Below are 19,711 nucleotides of genomic sequence, written 5' to 3'. Positions count from 1 at the left end.
TGAGGAGAGAAAGTCAGGAGAGAATGGAGCCAGCTAAGAAGAGGAGGATGTCCTCCCTTGTGTGGGAACATTTTGATTTTATTCCTCCCAACAAGGTATGTAAATTTCTACAGAAGATGTATTTTCATAATACTGATGGTGCAATACAATTTATGTTAAGCGGCTTTACTTTTGTACAAGGTGAAGTGTTTGCTATGTGCCAGGGAGCTGGGATATAACAACAACACCTCATCCATGCTTAGGCACTACAGAGCTTTGCATGAGAATAGGGGGAACACAGATTGTGGAGCAAGACCAGGTGAGCCATCAAATGCCATGATAATATAGCATGCAGTAATGTTACTAAATGATATAACAATATTATACAACTGTAATAAGTTACGTGTGTGATATTTATATCTGTGCGTTGTTTTTGTTGTCTTTCCTCAGGAGAACAATCTCAAATAGATGAAAACCTGGTTAGCATGGTGATTGAGGACTCCCAGCCATTTAGCATTGTGGAGGACAAAGGATTTAAAAGATTTGTTAAATCATTAAATCCTAGCTATGTTCTCCCCACTAAAAAGGTCATAAAAGCAGTGAAAATTTGGTTTTTACAGAATAAAATGTGGGCAGGACTGAGGCTCAAAGCCTCAGTGTGTAGCTGTCCATACCTCAGCGTTACAAAAGCACAACCACTGTCCACACCCCAACCACACCTCACCTCACAGTAAATGATCATTTCCATTTTAAGCATTTCCAAATTATCATTTTCCATACTGCCAGTATAAATATACACAGTATACTGCCATCACTACAATATAGATGTTTTACACACTCCTTTTGTTGTTGACATTTACAGGCTGTGTGCAAAAGGCCACACTCTTCAAATTCATGCCAACTAATATTTTTACGTCCAGTAGGTGTCCTACTAGAGCAAATGAAGCTTCAAGATGCTTTGCGCTGGGGTGAACCAATTGGATGAAAAGCTTCAGTGCTTCATGAAGCTTCATCTGCCCATCACTACTATTCTGTCTCTCAGTCCTTCAGACATGTTTGTGGTGAACCGCTTCCAAATCCATTTCCATCTCAACCTGGTCACACACAAAGCCTCCAATCCAAGTCTCCAGCTGTCATCTGCGTGCGTCACTACCACCAGCAGTGCCCAGAATCAGGGGCTCTTCTATTACAACCATCCATTGTTGGGACACCACACTGTTGCTACATCTGAGTCTAATCGCCAAACTGATTATTTCTCAAACTTCAGTACATGTTATGTTCTTTCTTTCAAGTAATCTTTCCTTAGGGAAATGCAGCTGGAAAGTTTAATTATATTATGCTGTGATTTATTGTGGACTGCAGAGAAAAACAACCACAGCTGTAAAATAACCAATGAGCTCAAAAGTATTATATTTTCCTTCCTTGAAATGCAGGGAAAATATAAAGCAGCATCAAAAAAAATTACCCACATCCTTCAAATATGTATTTTAAATGACTTGTTACAGAAGACTTTGACTTAAATGTGAAAACTGTCAAGAACATCTCATCTGCTAACCTTGTAACAGCCACTAGGTCACCTGTGACCATTTAGGGTTAGGATTTAACAGGTTTATGCATTTTTTCAACACATGCATGGAAAATATTTTAATATTCAAAATCCAGAATGTAACTGACAGTATTTGAAGTGTAGTCTTCTGAAAAACGGTCTATTTAGCATGAGGACAAAACGTCTTCTTTCTTTTTTTCCCCAACTGTACTAACATGGTTCTACTCACTAGAGGGCAGCAGAAGTCTGGATATTGGGGACTGATCTGCTGTGACTGTACTATGAGCACAGATACACAGGCACTAATAATCTACATACATGTCAACAGCCCACATTTCTGCTGCTCAGTCTTGTATGTGGACCCAACTTTATTATCTTCAGACAGGAATTTCTGTTGTCCTGCTGCAAACAAGTGATTCTTATATGCTCTAGCAAATTCCTTTAGTGGAAACAAGGAGCTATGCCAAAACCAGAAAAAATACAAACAGCCGCAGACCATAAACCATACAAAAACTCTTTTGAGAATGAAAGACGGCAATAGACTTAAAGTCTTAGAGAGAGATACAACAGCACACTGTGCGTACATTCAGCCTGTAAAACATTGAATAAATCATTGAGAGGAAGCACAGCTCATACAGTAGATGAGAAGATGGTGTTACCTTTTGTTTTGCCTGTCACAAGCCTCTTGCTAGTTAAACAGTATACTGTAATGTATGAAAAATATGCAGCTTTGCATCAAAAGCGAAATCTCACCTAAGTCTCAGATTGGCTGACAATGACAGTCTTCAGGAGTGGAGGTCAGAGGTCTCTGATATTTTCCCACTTGGTTCACACAGTTTCACTGAAGCATGTGGACAACAACAAAGAAGAGTGCTGACGAGTGAGCTGCTTACACCCACTCATATGATCTACCACCCACTGAACTGCCTCAGCATCCAGACACAGATCTAAACTAAACTCAGCAGTTTACACAAAACATTTACATTAGGGAGAGATTAACGCTCCAAGGAAGGCACACACAACGCACTTGTTCTTTTTTCAGTGTTAAGGGAAAGATACATTTGTGTGTGCAGAAGGAGAAACCTGTGGCATAACTTAGTCTGGGAATCTCTGACAAGGCTAGCTGTTACTTTTTTTTGGCAATGTAGGACCAGCATGACTAAGGCATAAAAAAACCCCCCAACTGATTAAAATATCAATGCAATAGCACTTCAGTGTGAACCGTTATTGCCAAAACATCGAGCACTCAAACATTATCAAGAGAATAAATCCAGTCTGGACCATACCTGCATGAAACATTTGGGTCATTAGCCCTTAAATGGGCCACTTTTCAAGACACGGCTGCTTAAAGGAATACTAGAATTAACTATTTGTGGAGTTGTGAGGTGCTCATGGTTGTTTAAGGATGCAGTCTAGCTGATGATGCCTCTAGTAAGATTGTGACTCTTTTACACCAAATACTCATACATTGCAAGTTAGCATGCTGGAAGCCAGTCAGCAGAGGTTCCACAGAGTTATTACAAGCAGGATTTTAAAGTGAAATCCACTCATGATGTTAGAAGCACAACTTCCAGGGAAAAGTCAGCAAACCTTTTAAGCTGTGTTTAACATTCACTTTGTATGTCCAGTTTTACGCCCACGTGAGCCTTGAAATTCAAGCTGGTTTACGTAAAACTTTAAAATACCTTCACAAATAAGTGCTGGAGAGGTTTCATGAAGTCTATCAAGTCGCTTACTTTTACTCTTTATTTTAAGTGTGGGATTTTATTTCCCCCCCCTTTTCTTTTTTAAATGACTAAGCATACAAAATGAAACAAAAGCAGTTACACTTTTCCAGCTGCAGCAGATCTCCAAGCTGTAGGTGTCAGCCTGAGAAGGACAGTGAAATGATGCAGGGCGAGCACAAACACTATGTTTTGTGGCAATAAAGCAGAAGGAAGCTTGTTTTTCATACAGGAAAGATGACAAAAAAGGAAGTGAAATATTCAACTATGACCTCAGTTAGCTGTCCATTATATCAGTGCATTAAAGCCATATTAAAGCAAATGCTTCCATAAAGGCCTGTCAGAAAATGCTGGATGGTTTAAAAACCACATGGATCCTGCTTCACAAATATAACCAGTGGGATGCGCCAGGGATCACCATACTTAAAAATGATAAAATGTCAGTTTAACAGAACTCGAGTAAATAGACCATCTATCCCCCCCGAGCTGTAGTTCATCAGAACACGAAGTCAGACGTCTGTTCAGCAGTAATTAGCCTCCATTATCATCTTCCAGCTGTTAACACTTTATTTTCCCATGTTTACTCTTTTTGTTATCTACACTAAAGTTCCCCCTCCCTCTGGCAGCCATGCTGAACCTAAGCTCTGTGACTCCACGAGTGTCTCACAGTGCTGGTGCTACAAACCAGGGAGGAGGGCGAGAAGAGACAAACTCAAAACCACCCAGGGTGGGTGTGGAGATTTATGAGCTCACCTTGAGCGGGGCAACACACAGGACAGAGTTTTTCCTTCCCATTCGAAGAAATCTTAACCACAGACATGAGTGAGCCAGTCAATGTGTGCTGTGTTATCCTGAACCTTTGCAATGTAAGAAAAAAGCTTTTTGTTTGAGGGTCACTGATGGTGGAACTTTCCCCCTTTTAGAAGAACTCAGACCCCGTATCTGTGGCAAACTGGCCGGACTGGATGGAGCTGAGAAAGACTCACCTACATACAGACTACACTGTCCTCTGTATTATCGACAAGGATATCAGCCCTTTGTAAAACTCTGTCCCAGGAGCATGGAGGTAATCGTGAAAATATGAAAAAAAAAAAAAAAAACTCAAAAGAAAAAAAGTATTTTCTTTTGTTGCATTTTAAGATTTTCTTCTGGTGTGTGTACATACAGCATCTCACAGACACTTCTGGGGACGGGGATAAACTGAGGACAATGCAAAAGCAGTGGAGATTAACAGCTTTGTTAAAGGGGTTTCCCTAAAGTACAAAGTGTCCAAAGTGTCTTCAATCCCGTTGTAAAATTTATAAACACATTTCACTTTATTGTGAGAGACAAAACTGTCATTTATAAGATCTTTTATAATCATTTATCATTAACATAAAAATAACAAATCAAAAAATACTGACTGTTACATGCGAATGTTCACATCTCTGTATGGATTCTGTGATGCGTGTACATGTAATTATAACTCCACACAAATGTGTAGTGCAACATTTAGTGACATATTAAACAGAGAGAATGAACTAAATTAGCTGCTGTTCTTTAAAAATGAAAAAAAAAGTTAATTTGAAGCACATGGAATAAACCTAATTACAGAGTCATTATGATAATGTGTGGGAGGAGTTTAACCAAGTGTAAATTACAGCATCAGAGAAGCAGTCCTGTCTGAGCAATTACACATCAAACATGTAAGAGCAGAGTTAGTGGTGCAAACAGATGTTTTACCAAACTTTGAAGTGTGCACACACGCATGTGCGATGTCCTAGAATAGAACTCGGATTCACAACGTTCGTCCTAAAATAGCCTTTGAGAAAATTCAACAATGGACTGAAGCAAACACAAGAGACTGACGGAGTTTTGACAAAAGCAGATTTATTGTTTTGCTGTGTGTGTGTGCAGTGTTACAGGGAATGCTGCGAGTCCTGTTTTTCCATGTGTAAATGTTCAGGGCTGTACAAAGAGGAGGAGCTGGAAAAGGTAGTGGTGGGAGAACTTCAGTCAACTGTGCCAAGAAGCACACCCGAGCCAAGTGAAAACTGCAAGGCACTTTTAGCCTCGCATGCCCACATGTAATATTATTAACATTCATCACTCACTCACGCCAACTCCAAGTTCCTGCCACTTACACTTAAGATTGTTACCAAAAAGCCCACAGAGCACCTTCTTCCCCCAGGCTCACCCCTCCCTACACGTCCTGCTTTCCCTCTGACGGTTCAGACAGAGCTTCTTCCTGTGGGAACAACGACTGCTGATTTATTACCCTGGACACTTTGCTTCCACCCACTCCCACAGCTGGCAGGGTGAATACAGAGTCATATTATAAGCCAGTCATATTATGTGCCCAAATCACATTAACACAGCACTGCACATGTCACAGTCACACTGATCTGTGTCTCCACTGCACGTGAATGTAACCGTTGAGAACGTCATTACCACAGTGCTGGCTATTTCACACAGCGCAGACCCCTAACCCTGTGTTTGGGAGCTGGTTTTAGAGAATCAGAGGCTGGTGATGTTTGAGATTTTCCTTACTGTCAATACATTTAAAAAGACACTGTTGATTATAATTAATAATGTGTTTTTTTCTGCATATATACATTTTATTCAACTCAGCGGCATATTCATAGACTGAAAAATTAAACAAAACTGAAAGAACCAAAATAGATAATGGGTGAAAATGTATCCTATTTAACTTATCTATTTGGCTTTTCAGTAAAATTATCTGACAATATTTCCAAGAAGATTGTGCTTCATATTTGGTGAATGGAATTCTAGCACTTTATTAGTTCTGTTACTTTGTAACAGTGACATCATCATATTGCTTGTTTTGTCTAAACAGTCAAAAAGATAATTGTGTAAGGAACACTTTATCCAAATTATCTGCAGGAGGTTGGATTTGGCGGCATGGCTCTGGTACCTCCCACCCTCTCGTTGTCATATATGGAAAGCCTAAATAGAAGGAAGTTGCAGAAGCAAGATACTGAACCAGGTATGTCTGTGAAGGTTCTCAGTCATCCAGGTCAGTGTAGACTAAGGAGCTTGGAAAGAAAAGCGTCTGGACTTCTTTAAGTTGCTTGAAGAGGTTTAACCTCTCATCAGAGTAGCTTCTTCAGTTCTAAGAGTCCCAGATTTAAGCCCTATGGGAGTGTCCCCCCCCAAGAGGGACAATGGACCCCCCTAATGATCCTCTACATGAGCCAAGGTGTGAAAACGGGTGTAGGTCACAATCAGCCAAGGTTTCGGGTGAACTCACTGTGAGACCTAGCCCCACCCTTTCATGTGATTTCCTGAGGTCAAATGGCCCAGGATGTGTGTGGGCGTTAAGGCATCTGGGAAGGGATCTCAAAACTGGATTATAGATGGCAGACAGTTGGTGTCGTAAGCCACCGCCTCTATTCAAAGATGGCCGCTCACAGTGCACATAGATGGCTTCTTTTACTCCTCTTTCAAACCACCTGTCTTCTCTGTCCAAAATGTGACCGGGTACAAATGACATACATGATAAAGAGGAGCTGAGGTGGGTTGCAAAAACAGCTTTTGCAGTGGCAGCAGCAACTCAGATTGGCCAATAAGATACACAGATGGGTATGAACTGATGTGGACTGGCATTACCGTCAGGCAATAGCTGACTGACCTTGACCTGTGACCTCCCAATACTAAGCTTATTAATTTATTAACACTCATTTATTTTACAACATAAAATAAACTGGGCAGGCTAATGGTGACCAGGGGCCAAATCTGGCCATTCAGCCACAAGATGAGGTTTAATAGTCGTGTTTAAAAATATTAACACTGGGCTTATATCAATAAACATAACCACATTAAATCCAGTCCTGCCTATATTCAAGGAAGTTAATAAATGAACCCATAATATATACTGTATATAAATATACTAAAGAGCCCATGATTGAGTACTTGCTGACCCCTGCTGAATGTGTTTTAACGTATAGAATGTAATGCATGTTATTTATTTAGTTGTACATTTAAAGAAAGCTAAATGTTTGGGAATGGGGTTTTTTTTTTTAGCGGTGTCTTAGAGGTGGTAAGGAGGCCAGAACATCTCTAGAAACAGACCAAAATGTTGCCAGATTTGTTCTTTTCTTGTTACAGAGCAACACCAGACTGAAACGTCAGTGTTCAGATGCTGAAGGGTGAGTTTGTACCCTGCAACTGAGTGCAATTGGAGCACAAAACACACACACACACACACACACACACACACACACACACACACACACACACACACACACACACACACACACACTTAAGACATTAAAAAAAAAAACTATTTAAATCTTTCCAAGACTTGACTCAATAACTTCTGTGCAAAATGAAGGTAAGAAAAGTTGCTTAGTAAAAGTTAGTAGTACCAAACATTTTAATAGCCCCGGCCCCCTCAGAAATATGTGCTTTTTAGAAATCATGTGAATTGGAATCATCTGCAGTTCAGAGTCGTGCTGGGTGCGCAGTCTGTGCTAAAAATGCATCTTCAACACCTACAAAAATATACAAAGAGAAGCCAATATCTTGCCTGATCTGTACAGAATGAGCAGCGCTTTTATGTGGCTGGAGTTATGGTTTCCATAAGTTGGTCTATGATGAATAACTGCAGACGAGCTCACTTCTAACCCTAATCACTCTGTATCCCAATCACGACGAGGGTGGTGTTAATTTGTTCGGTGAAGCACAGACACAGGTGGCTTGAATCTCCCGGGTGAAAATAAAACAAAAAAAGGCCACAGACTTCTCTTTGAACACACTTTAAGTCATTTCTCTTTTGCCATCGCTGTGGGTGTGCACTGTGCAGACGGGTGAGTGTGCTCAGTCCACCATCCACCTCAGGCACGTCCCCTTGATCTACTTGTTGGACCGGTCCCGCCGCGCCCTGTACTGAGGGATCAGTGGAGCCCTCCATTGTAGGACTTGCTGTACATGCTGAAATCTGTTTCCACAAAATGTGTAGAGATGGGGTGCTTGTACAGAGGGTTAGAGGCCTGAGGGGGAGAGAGATGAGACTTTTAATACCTGAAGGGCCCATTTTATTTGACTGGCTTGGTTTATCTCACCTACATAGAAGGTGCTGAGGTTTTTCAGCCTCAAACTATGAGCCTCAGTTTATTGCTAGTATACATGATGGGGCTGTAATACTCATGAGTTAGGCTCATCCTTACCATTTCATATCGGGCACGCGAGCGGGCGCTCTGGAAGCGGGCAAACTCACGCCGGTCGTGGATAGTGATGACCAGCTTCCAGGCAGCGAGCAGCAACAGTCCTACCAACAAGATGCTCCCAACCACTGCCACCAGCACCATCAGGGCATCTGGTCCCCTGACGCACTCTGAAGCAGGCACAGGAAACAACATTTAACACAAGCTCACTTAACTTAAGTCACAGCTCTTTGTTCCCTATCTTCAGCAAACATTGGTGAGGTGAAATGGATGGCATGGTGGCTGAACAGATCGGGCATAATGGCTTGGAACCAACAACCCCCCCCCCAAAAAAAAAAAAAAACAACCAAAAAACAAACAAACCTCTAAGGTGTTAGAGGTGACCGGACAGTCACTGGCACAATGAAGAAACTGAGTGTCTGCTTCAGCCAGTTCGTATCACAGGGAAGTCACAAGTAGTTATTTCTTAAAAACATGAATGCTACTGAAGACACGGGGCATTAAAGGCGGCACTGAAAACACAGCAAGAGGGCCAGGGTGTCACTCTGCCCACTTAAAAATAGACGTGTGGACTTTCTGGAGCCAGTGTGTAAATGGAGACAGCGAACTCAGGTAACATGAAACAGTTGACATCCCCCACGTTTGCAATCAAAAACAAAAGTTTGACCAGAAAATTTTTTTATGTCACTTCTTAGAAGAAGTCAATGTTTTCTGCAGTCAGTCTTTTATTTTGAGTAACAGTATTGCTGTGCAGATCAAAATCAGCAGCGTCACAGCCTTCACACTGACAAATGTTTGTATTGAATATGACCGTTTTAATCCACCTGTACAGCCTGAAAATTTCTAGTTATTTTTGGTTCAATTTGTAAAAACAAATTGGACCAAAAATAATAAATTCGACACCCCTGACTCTGGACATAGAATGACAGTCACTCAGTACTACACTCTTAAGCCTCCTTTGTAGTGACAGGTTCATTGTCTGTAACCACTGAGGGGGAATAATGTGAGGTAAGGTTAGGAGCAATGAACCCAGAATCTTTAAAGATGGTGGTGAAAATCAAGCAGCTGATACCTACGTACAATCCAAAAGCACCTGATCATTACCAGCTGTCAAATTTACCAACAAGTGCTGCTAAAAAAACAAAACAAAAAACCCCAGGAAAGACAACATTATGTATTGTTGTTTGTAGCACTAACCTGGCTCTTTAAGAGCTGAGAGTATAGATTGTCCGCTGGCGTGCTCAGAATATGTGAACTTCATGACACAATCGTCGTCTGTCTTGTACAAACAAAGCACAGCGCCGGGCTCGTCAGTTTCTAAGCATGACAGAGAGAGATGGGAGGTGGGAGAAAACAGACACATTTTTCAATAAATGCAAGTTTCTCACTTTCTACTGCTGTTCTAACAAAGCGAGACTTTGATATTATAAAAAACTATTAAGGTTTGGCTTCAGATACTGGAACAAAAGACATCCAAGAGGAATCTCACGCTCAGGGGCAAACGGAACCACTTATGAATGTCTAACACATCGGTCAATGTCTCTGCTGTGAAGTCACAATTTAAAAAAAAAACAACAACAACAAAAAAGACAGCCTTGACTGAAATGCTGACATTCTGTTTGCCATTGTTTGCATTCGATCATCATTATCTGACCAGATTCAAAACCTCACAAGGGAGGATGAGGTCACTCCGTCCTGGTCCACCCCTCCCATCAGCCCCTGCTCCTCTAGTTCATGCACAAAGTATCTGGAATGTACATGTGGAGACCATTAAGGGCAGTCAGATGGCTGAACTAGTAGAGAATGCTATGAAACACATCAGACCTGGGCCAGGGCCATGCTGGGCCAATATGGAATGCTAATATAATAGTCTCTATGGCTAAAAACAGACTCAGGCCATGCAGTGTCACAGTGCCACTTAAAACATTTCAAATTTCCCCCGAGGGTTCAGCACCAGGCTGTGAGGAAAAAAAAAAAAAGATGCACTGCCAAACATTTTGGATGGTGTCCCCTGGCTTTTTACAATGAACCACGAGACAGGCAGTGCACTGCAGGTTTGGTTTGTTTAGCGAGTGGATTCTCCCTGTAGAGAAGGTAGGTGTCAGCGGAGGATTGGATTCTAAAATAGACTGAACTCTGAACCAAATGAGGGGTTGTAGACGAGATGGTGTAGCTGCCTGCTGTGTGGAGCTGCGACAGGTCCAGACCGCCATCTTCCACATAATAACATAAACATGAGGCCAAGCCTGACCGCTGAGCACTGGGTGTACTTTCATTAGCAATCACAGAGGTGTGAAAAAAGAAAGGGTGCAAGCAGCAAAGCCTCAAACAACCACAGAGAGTTGAACAGAGGCGACAGCCATACTAGAAAAGAAACTCAGAGGCTGTACCACCTGTAGATGCTAACAGGGGATTTATACTTCTGTGTTAAGCTACTGGAACCAGAAAGCTCCAAAACCCTGCCACATAATATGATGTAAGCTGACGTGGACCTTCCTGGAAACGTAACTACACAGTTTTTAAATTTATCAGTGAAAGAATAACAGCTATCGTCCTAGTACAGGAAGAACAATCACAGCCTCGATAAAAGAATTCCCAGTGGTCGGCATATTCCTCGAGGGAGATTGCTGAAACGATCAGAATGCACCTGAGGGAAGTACAAATGTGTCTGTCTCTGAAAATAAAAAAAAGCCAAACCAAAACCAAAACAACAACAAAGAGTGGGAACCAAACATTTTATTTGTTTCTTATCGAGGCTGCACCACACATGAAACAACACGCACAAGCATGAATGCTGGTAACAAAGTTGGCTACTTTTACAGGTTATTGCATAGAGTCAGAGATTCACAGCACAAATCTAAATCAGCTGTGACATGTCACATGTCCATCCAAAGTACCTGGAACTAAAAACGTTCCTTTAGACAATCCCATAAACACCTGTCAGGACTAGACATGTACTATACTTCATCTGTCCATGCCGAATGCACTCTTGGCTGAAATAAAATACTGTATGTCCAATCAAACAGTCCAGTCCCCCCATTTTGTTAACAAAGCTTGCTAAAATGGTCACTTCTGTTGCCAAAAGGGCAAAGATGGTGATGCCAAAATACGAACTTGAATTTTCCTATAATTTGTTTTTAAAATAGACTGTATATAAAAGATGGCCAACTATTTCACTTTCAGCTAATCAGTTAAACCGCTTCAAGCTCTGCTGCTTCAGTTGTTTGTGTCTAGTGTATGTATCCTGCTTCTCATGAAAGCTTAAAGGTAGAAGATCACTTCAAGCTGTTCTTCTATGTATTGATATTTAAAATATACTTTTTCCTGGAATGGAAAAGTCCTTGTGCGTGCATTCAGGCTGTTGAGCATCTGAATGTACTTTATTACATCAGGTGTTAATAGTGCCTCATTAGTGGGAGTCAGACAATTACTTTAGCAAAGTCCCACAGTAACAACAATAAACGGTATGCAGAATGTGAAAAATGAAACTTTTGCAGATGCTACAGACGTGAATACTTTTCTCTGCCAGCAAGTTGGTCTCTGTGTTAGCGTGTGTGTGTGTGTGTGTGTGTGTGTATTTGTGTTTACTCACTGAGAGTCTCCACAGGGATGATGTGATCCTTGCACTGTCGCTGGCAAGTCTCATTGTCCGCAAGCCTTCCAGAATTGAAAAGCCGGCACTCAATGCACTCCCTGAATCAGTGGAGGACAAAGACACGCTAAACATATGCATACATTTTTATATCTACATTCAGGAGGCAGAGATCACTCAACCCAAAAGCCAATCATATGACATTGTTACTGTGCTTCAGTTTGTTATTTTTGCTCTGCTACATCAGCTGTGGAAAGTGCCCCACTGTGCTCTGCTAAAACACTGGAACTGTCTCTACTACAAACTGCAACTAAACAGCAAGTGAACCGTGCAGCACACAGAACAAAGAACCTGATGAGTGCATGAACTGTTGCTGGTGCAGGTTACAGGAACCTTTCACAGATACTTCAAGTTTGTTAAACGCTGCTTTTAAACTTGATTTGGTTCTTAAAAGAAATGGTTTTCTATTCTGAGAGCTCAAAGCGCTTTCATACTACAAGACACCCATTCACAAAGAGATCGATACAACACTATTCTTATATGCCTCTAAGCATTATGCCCAGCATGCTCCAGTGGATGCATTAGGCAAAACTTGTTCTATGTATCATGTCAGAAGATGCTTCGACACAGAGGTTGAAAGAAGCAGGGATTGGTCCACTGATTGTCCAGTTATAGAAATGTCATAAATTCTCTGGCACAGCAAATGCACAGTGATGCCTCTCTCTCCTTTGACTTCCACTATGGAAGCAAAAATCCTGTTTTTAAATCAGTTCTGACCAGCACTTGCGCTTTTGCACAATAAAAACAACATTAGTTTTCCAACTAAACTTTATCTCTCACAGGAAGCCTGTTGAGAGGAAACTGTAGTTCCATCCTCTCAAAAGCTCGAGCTGCTACACGGAGTGATCCGAGTTCAAACAGCAGACAAATGGTTTCATGTCTTCAGGTCACAAATGACATGAGAGAGTTAGCTTTGAAGGCATGGGAAGAGTTTTCTGATCAGTCTTCAAGTGAGAGAGGTATGTGAGGTCTTGGTTTTAGACTACTTTGAGCTTTTCCTGGAGCTTACAGTTGCAGACAGCCTGAAGGTTTCAATTTCCCACCTTATTTCTCATCTATCAGCGGATATTAGCAACCCAAACAAGCAGGTCAAGCTCCAACTTGGACTGTGTAAACCACAGGTATAAACCGCAGCACGGCACTTACCTCTTTGTGCCGCAGGCATCGGGGCAAGTGGGGCATTTTTCGCAGGTTTCTCCAAAGGCTCCGGGCTCAGTGCACTGACAGCGGCCGCACACACAGCTGCCTCGCCCGCTGCACATCTGCCCGTCATCTGAAATGCAGCCCGATGTCTCCGTCGAGCAGTTGCAGTTGTCGCCAATGTAACCGGCATGGCATTTACACTCCCCACAGTGACACTCACCATGACCTGCCGAGAGAGGAACACACAGCAGGTCAGCAGAGAAACAATGTTACAGCGAGGCAGCTCGGACACTGTATGTGATAGAGAGATTTTTAGCAGATGCTCTCAGTTTGAAACGCCTAGGTCACATTCAATTTTGGGCGTCCATACCACCTGAACGCCCAGCAGGGTGACGACAACACCCCATTGGCCTCTTAGAGCTGTGGGGTGAAAGGTTTTCTGGACATAGAACCCTATAATTAGCAACCCTCATAAGAAGCAAAAATTGGAGTTTTATGTGATTCATTTCATGGCTTTGGAAATATATTGAGATGCTTTTGTTGGCAAACTTGAATATTGAAGAGTGGATTACTGGCTAAGTCTAAGAACTGAAGGACTTAGATTTAGCTAGAAGAACAAAAACTACACTAGAAGCCGCTGGCTAAACTTCACGTGTGACATGAGATTGGGCAACATATACAGAGTCTAGCTGAGAGTTCATAGAGGAGGTTTTGCTTCTCCTTTGCAACAGTGGGAAACTGAAACATCTGGAGTATTGCAGTGTTGATCATGCTCTTCTCCTACCAGCACTGAGCAAACTGCCCTGTTTGTACTGCACTCATTGACTTATCAACACTGGAATGAGTCCAAGAACGGGCTCTAGCTCTTGCTATAACTTTGATTTGGTTTGGTTGTCTAAGAACAGCCTGTGGTAAAGAGAGAGCAGTCAGAGACAAGAAGACTCCTTGATATAAGGAGGACAGCAGCTGCAATCAAAGAAGCCTTACTGACAAACTAATTTCACACCCGCTGTTCCAAGACCCTCCACAAAGACCATATTCATGAATCTGCTCCCAGAGACTGATAAGGAACAAAGAGGAAGGACATACTGTAGGCAAACTATACCAATACAGACTTTATCAACAGAAAAGGAAAGGACTGGTTCTTATGTAGCACGTTAATCGAGTAGGCTGGTACATTAAACACTTGACTTTTCCAGTCCTCCTATTTCAAAGCCGTTAAAATGGAAAAAACACTGAAGACAGTTATTTGTGGAGACTAAGAAATAACTGGGTCACTAACAAATGAAATAACTGTAGGAGTGGTTCCTACTTCTGTCAAAGGGGCTCTCCTGGCAGTCAAGAAAGACAATCACAGTATACTGCCAGTCAACATCAGACACTACTAGGAGGAAAAACTGAGCCTCTGATTGCAGCCAGTCCTGAAAGAGGTCACAGAGACTTCTCAAAACCAAGAGGAAACATTTTTTCTAATCATCAAGCAAGTGGTCAGGGTTGTGCAACATACTGTCTGGAATCACAGACATGCAGTAAATTCTTCCTATTCTTGTCTAAACACTTCCTAATTATTCAGTGCATGCTGCAGAACTGTGCATGTTTTTTTCTCTCAAGGTTGAAAACCTGAGACCAGTCAAATGAAATCTGTCTAGAGCACCACTCCTAGCCCTCAGTCACTGGAGGCTACCACGATGAGAGGCATGTGGCTGACTCACAGTACCAACACTGGGAACGTGTCCTTAGATGACTGCGCTGCTTTGTGGGCATTCAGAGGGCACGAACTGGGATCTCTTCCTGACAGCATGGGGAGGATAAAAGAAGTGTAGCTGTGTTCTCATTCAACATGTCCTGGCGAGCTGCTAATAGATCTGCTGTGTGCAAATACTCCTCTAATATTTATGTGAAATATTCATGTCTGTGCTCTTTCCCAGCGCTTATGACTGAGCTTTTGGAATTTCCTGTTGTATACAAATGTTGTTTTCTGCATCACACTGCATGGCTGCAATTTTTTTCTTTAAATAAATAAAGAAAAGAAGATCAACTATGTGGGGATCTTTTTTTAAAAGTCTATGCAACAAGACAAATTCATTCTAGATGTTCATGCTCAACTTAAACAAGCTTAAAATTGACCAAACTCCAAGTTAAAGATGTCTTTGTTTCGTCATATGTTAGCTACCGCTTCTTTTCCTAGATGCTGACAGTCTTTGGACCACTGCACCAATCGTGAAATGAACTGGTGTGCTGACAGAAGAAAATACCAGCGATCAACACTTCACGAGTCTACAACAGCAAACCGTCACCATATGCCTTGAACCAGATGTTTGGAGCAAGTGCACATGCTCTGTATCCTGCCATTCCGTCTTGTGATTTAGCTGGTAAGTTGTTTCACTTCTTCTTCTTCTCTGCTGTGAGATTAAGCAGTACTCACAATAAACACAGCTGTAGCAGAGGAGGGAACATGGAAAGTGTTCAGATCCTTCAGAGCTGTGACCTTCCCCTTTAGCTTGCAACTTTTCCATGACGTTTCTCGAGACATTCTGTCAGCCTGGAACAGCAGCCAAGATGAGATAAAATGAGGAAGAGGAAGGAGTTGTTCTGGAGACATCCAAGACTTTTCATTTCTGACATTAGGCTGCTTTCTGTTTCGTTACCACCATCTCAGGCCGTCAAATACTTTTCCCTCATGTTGCTCGATTCCCATAAGAAGATTAGAGGAAATTCAAAATGGAAAGGAAAAACAAAAAATGGAAAGAATAGTGTTCTAGTCTTCACACTACTGACTATGAATACCACATGAATGAATGAAGCATGAACGCATACTACATATGTCTATATCTTGCTCACTGTAATGCACTAGCCTAAAATCTGCCATACATCTTTATTTTCACAATTTTACCCATCTTTGCAGTCAACTGCAATCAGCGAAAATCAGCGAAAGCGTCTGCTTTTCAACATTTCTCAGGTCCAGCTCTAACCAGTGGTTTGTGAAGGCATATTACAAAGGATCTAAGTTTTTTTCTCTTTTTGTGAACTGACAGGAAAGCTGGGGAAGCTGCAGATTGGCACCTGGGCCTTATTTCTGTCTACATCTAGGTGTGTTTTATCTTCTAACATTCAGTCTCTGACGAATGCATTGGGAGCAACTCAGGCTTCATTATCTTGCCCAATGATACTTTGGTCTCCAAGCTTTGGATTAGTACAGGACGCACTCTACCTCCTGATCCACAGCCATTTAAAAAAAAAGGAATGTGTTGATTTGTGTTCTATTCTGCAAGACTTGAAACTGGTGACTGAGACTATAAACTCATCAGAAAAGTGTTCACTGAGCTCAGAAATCAAGGGCTGTTTTCCAATATTTCCCATGTCTTCCTATATTTCTATACAACAGTGAGTCACCTCCTTCTGGCCTTTTGGTTCAGCTTCACCAAAGCAAACCAACAACGTAAGTTCATCTTTTATGTAAATGCCAAGTGTTTGAGGTCTGAACAGATCCGCATAGCATGGTAATAACAATGCCATCTAGTATTGTATAGATATACTTGCAGAGTGGTGCAGAGACATAAGCTAATGTAGCATGGCCTAAGACTCACTCGAATTTATACAAAAATGCTATTACAGTTCTTAGTAAAATATTAGACAGGTAAGAAAAAAAAAGTGCACCTATAATTATTCTTTAGAAATCCTCAAAAACAGGAGTATACGATCATCTCACACCACAATACGCTGCATTACATATTCTCATAACACTGGAGCATATAATATGCAGTATAAACATCAGGGGGATATCTTTGGAAGGATTACAAAGGCTGAAAACAAGCAAAAAAAAAAAAAAAAAAAAAAAAATTAGTTCCTTCTGTCAGACTGGTGGTTTTTATAGGCATGACAGGATCAAGAGTAGATCCTAACATTGCATGTAGCCTGTGAGGGCCTGTCCATATTATTTTTGCTGTGAGAGAGAGACATCACATTGTAAACAAGCTTAAATAAATATTTGGAGATTATATAAACGGAAATGAGCTTCTGGGGTATTTTTAGAAGGATATTTCTTCCATCATATCATACAGACAACAGGAGCTTTGGGCTTTAAACGGGAGCTCAACTAATGTTTCTCAATAAAAGCATCACAGACAAATAAAAAGTCCACAGAGTGAATTGTTTGGCCATCTGGAGGACTGTTGTGCATGTCTGTGCAAACCAGAGTGTACAAAGAAGGATTTGACACATCAGCCTCTCCCTCCCTCTGCGTGTTTTGTGGGTGGAAAACAGGAGAGAGAGAAAACGATGGACTCGACACAGATGTACAATTCATGAGATGGTTGCAGTTGTAGTTCCAGTTGTTTTTGAACAGCTGGACATTATTTCTAGATCTGTGAGCTGGAATTACTCAATACTCTGACACTTTGAACATTTGGCTCAAAATGAAAGCCTTCAAATGATGCCATAAGCTCTGAAGATGAAACCAAACAGTTTATGACAGCAGCAGCAACATCAAGCAGCAATTAGCTGTCCCATTAAGTGGAAACCATCAGTTTTACATGGAGCCAAGATTTTTTTTCTAGTCTGGAGGTCAACAAACTGAACTCAGTAACCCTCGGCAGGAATGCAGTGAATGTGTGATATGGTGTGGCAGCCTACAGCAGGAGTGGAGGAAGACTGAAACGCTCCCTCTGGTTCCCACTGCAGAGAGAGAAACAGTCACTTCCTGCAACGGTGGCCAAAGAGGAGTCTGTGTCCCAGAGGCTGTGATGTTTGGAAGGAAAACGAAGCCGGCAACCTCCAACGTCTCCAGTTGCAATCTGAATCTATATTGTGGTCTTGTGCAAAGGCTTCACCAAATATCGGAAATGTTTGTGGTGGAAAGCTATTTTGCCTTGAAAAAGAAAAGTGGAGGTAAAAAGTGTCCTTCTGGAGAGGCTCCATTTCCTGTGGGATATCCTGCAGTACATAATTGGCATAGTTGAGTTCAAATGTTCTAAATAAAGTTGATACAAAAATATGAATGAAAGTAAAGATAGAACCAAAAAATCCACAGTTTGAAACATCTTTTCAAAGCATGTTATCCATTCATGTGCTATAAATCTGCACAGTACAGGATGTCAAAAAAATAGCCTGTCTGGCACTATTTCTTGACTTTAAATACAGACGTAGACACCTTTTTATTAAACAACAAAAACAGAAGAAGCATGCTGCTAAAGAGGACATGTACCAGTGAAGCGCTTATTGTTGTGAGATGAGATACTGTCCAAAAAAGACAAACACAGAAAGCCAAAGGAGACAAAAGCTATTAAGAAATCTTTGTAAAAACAAAACTCATTCATATCCCAGCAATATCTCCACCAGGGAAAGCTGCCACAACCAGTCAACAGAGGGTAATTTGGGCCCAGTTCCCAGTGCCGGCATGCACTCTGCTCACCACTGAGTTCAGTGCAGTGTTTTAGGATACTGCAGGGGACAGCGCAGAAGAGTTTTAAAAACTGCATGCTGGAGAGGGGAGAAGGTTAATGTTTGACATACCTATTCGTCATTTTTGGGAAAAAAAATGGTGACCCACACACGTCCTTTCCTTCAAAAACATCAGTCAAATTCCAGCATTAGGTTTTCCCCATCTTCCCAAATGACCTTCAAATCACCCACGAGCCCACAATTAGATCTGATGGGTGATGATGAGCACTGACACGAGTAGGTAGTGCCAGTCATTTTTCTTTAATTTCTCCAATCATGACTCAGCCACTCATTCTCAGGTGGAAACCCTGGCAGCGATTCACGGCTGCTCCGCACAGAACTTCCAGTGCTCTTCACTCAGGATCCCCAAAGCTGGATACCAGAATGGTACGGTCCCCAAAGATTCATCCACCTACACTATATCTAGTCGTTACCACGCAGGATCCTACCCCTTTATCCCCAACAGCACCTGATAGGTGACTCTGTCCAAAAAACACCTGATCCTGCTGGGAGGTGTCAGACCTTGAAGGACTGCTCTGCTAGTTATCTGCCGGTATACTGGCATTGGTATTTTTAATGGCCGATCATTGAAAAATTTAAAAAAGTAAAGAAGACACTAAAGAAACACCCTTCAAACATGTGTTGATATTGTATAGTTTGCAGACTGGACGCCACTCGAAAACAACAAAACACACATAAAATAAACTGGATATGTAGGATTTTGAATGACCAAATATCAGTCTGGGTGTAGTCCTGTCTTCCACGTTTGATCTAAAGTATTATTTATTCTAAAACCAGAGGACCCACAAAAGTAGTTTTGGGTCAATTTTTTTCGGCTTACAGTGAATACAAAGTACTAAAAGAAATACAATCTATGCATAACAACATTTAAGTTGATAACTATCTTACATGATGCCTGTGGTGGCACTTCTTTTGTTTGACATCATTTGAAGAAGCAAATGACAGAGTGCTCTGTACACTCATTTCAGAGACGAGACATCCATCACAGCAAGGCAGCACCTCCCTGACCCTGGGAAGGAACCTCAAAATATGAGTGTACCAC

General features: G+C 41.6%; 1 protein-coding gene across 1 annotated transcript in view; it reads right to left on the bottom strand.

Moving 5' to 3' along the window:
• Window positions 1-5,098: 5,098 nt before the first annotated feature.
• The window catches only part of itgb5 (integrin, beta 5), a 45,174-nt gene continuing 30,561 nt past the window's right edge, over window positions 5,099-19,711 (bottom strand). Inside the window, exons 12-16 of the mRNA XM_084954563.1 lie at window positions 13,213-13,435; window positions 12,007-12,107; window positions 9,612-9,731; window positions 8,418-8,584; window positions 5,099-8,240 (exon numbers count right to left, since the gene is read on the bottom strand). Coding sequence (XP_084810689.1) covers window positions 8,145-8,240; window positions 8,418-8,584; window positions 9,612-9,731; window positions 12,007-12,107; window positions 13,213-13,435 — 707 coding nt within the window. The 3' untranslated portion in view covers window positions 5,099-8,144. The remainder of the gene's footprint in view (window positions 8,241-8,417; window positions 8,585-9,611; window positions 9,732-12,006; window positions 12,108-13,212; window positions 13,436-19,711) is intronic.

This window comes from Perissodus microlepis, chromosome 16 (genome assembly GCF_051167445.1).
Source record: "Perissodus microlepis isolate ML-2025 ecotype Zambia chromosome 16, ASM5116744v1, whole genome shotgun sequence".
NCBI classification, from domain to species: Eukaryota; Metazoa; Chordata; class Actinopteri; order Cichliformes; family Cichlidae; genus Perissodus; species Perissodus microlepis.
The sequence above is the reverse complement of the archived record's forward strand: the minus strand, read 5'-3'. Positions and strand labels throughout refer to the sequence as shown.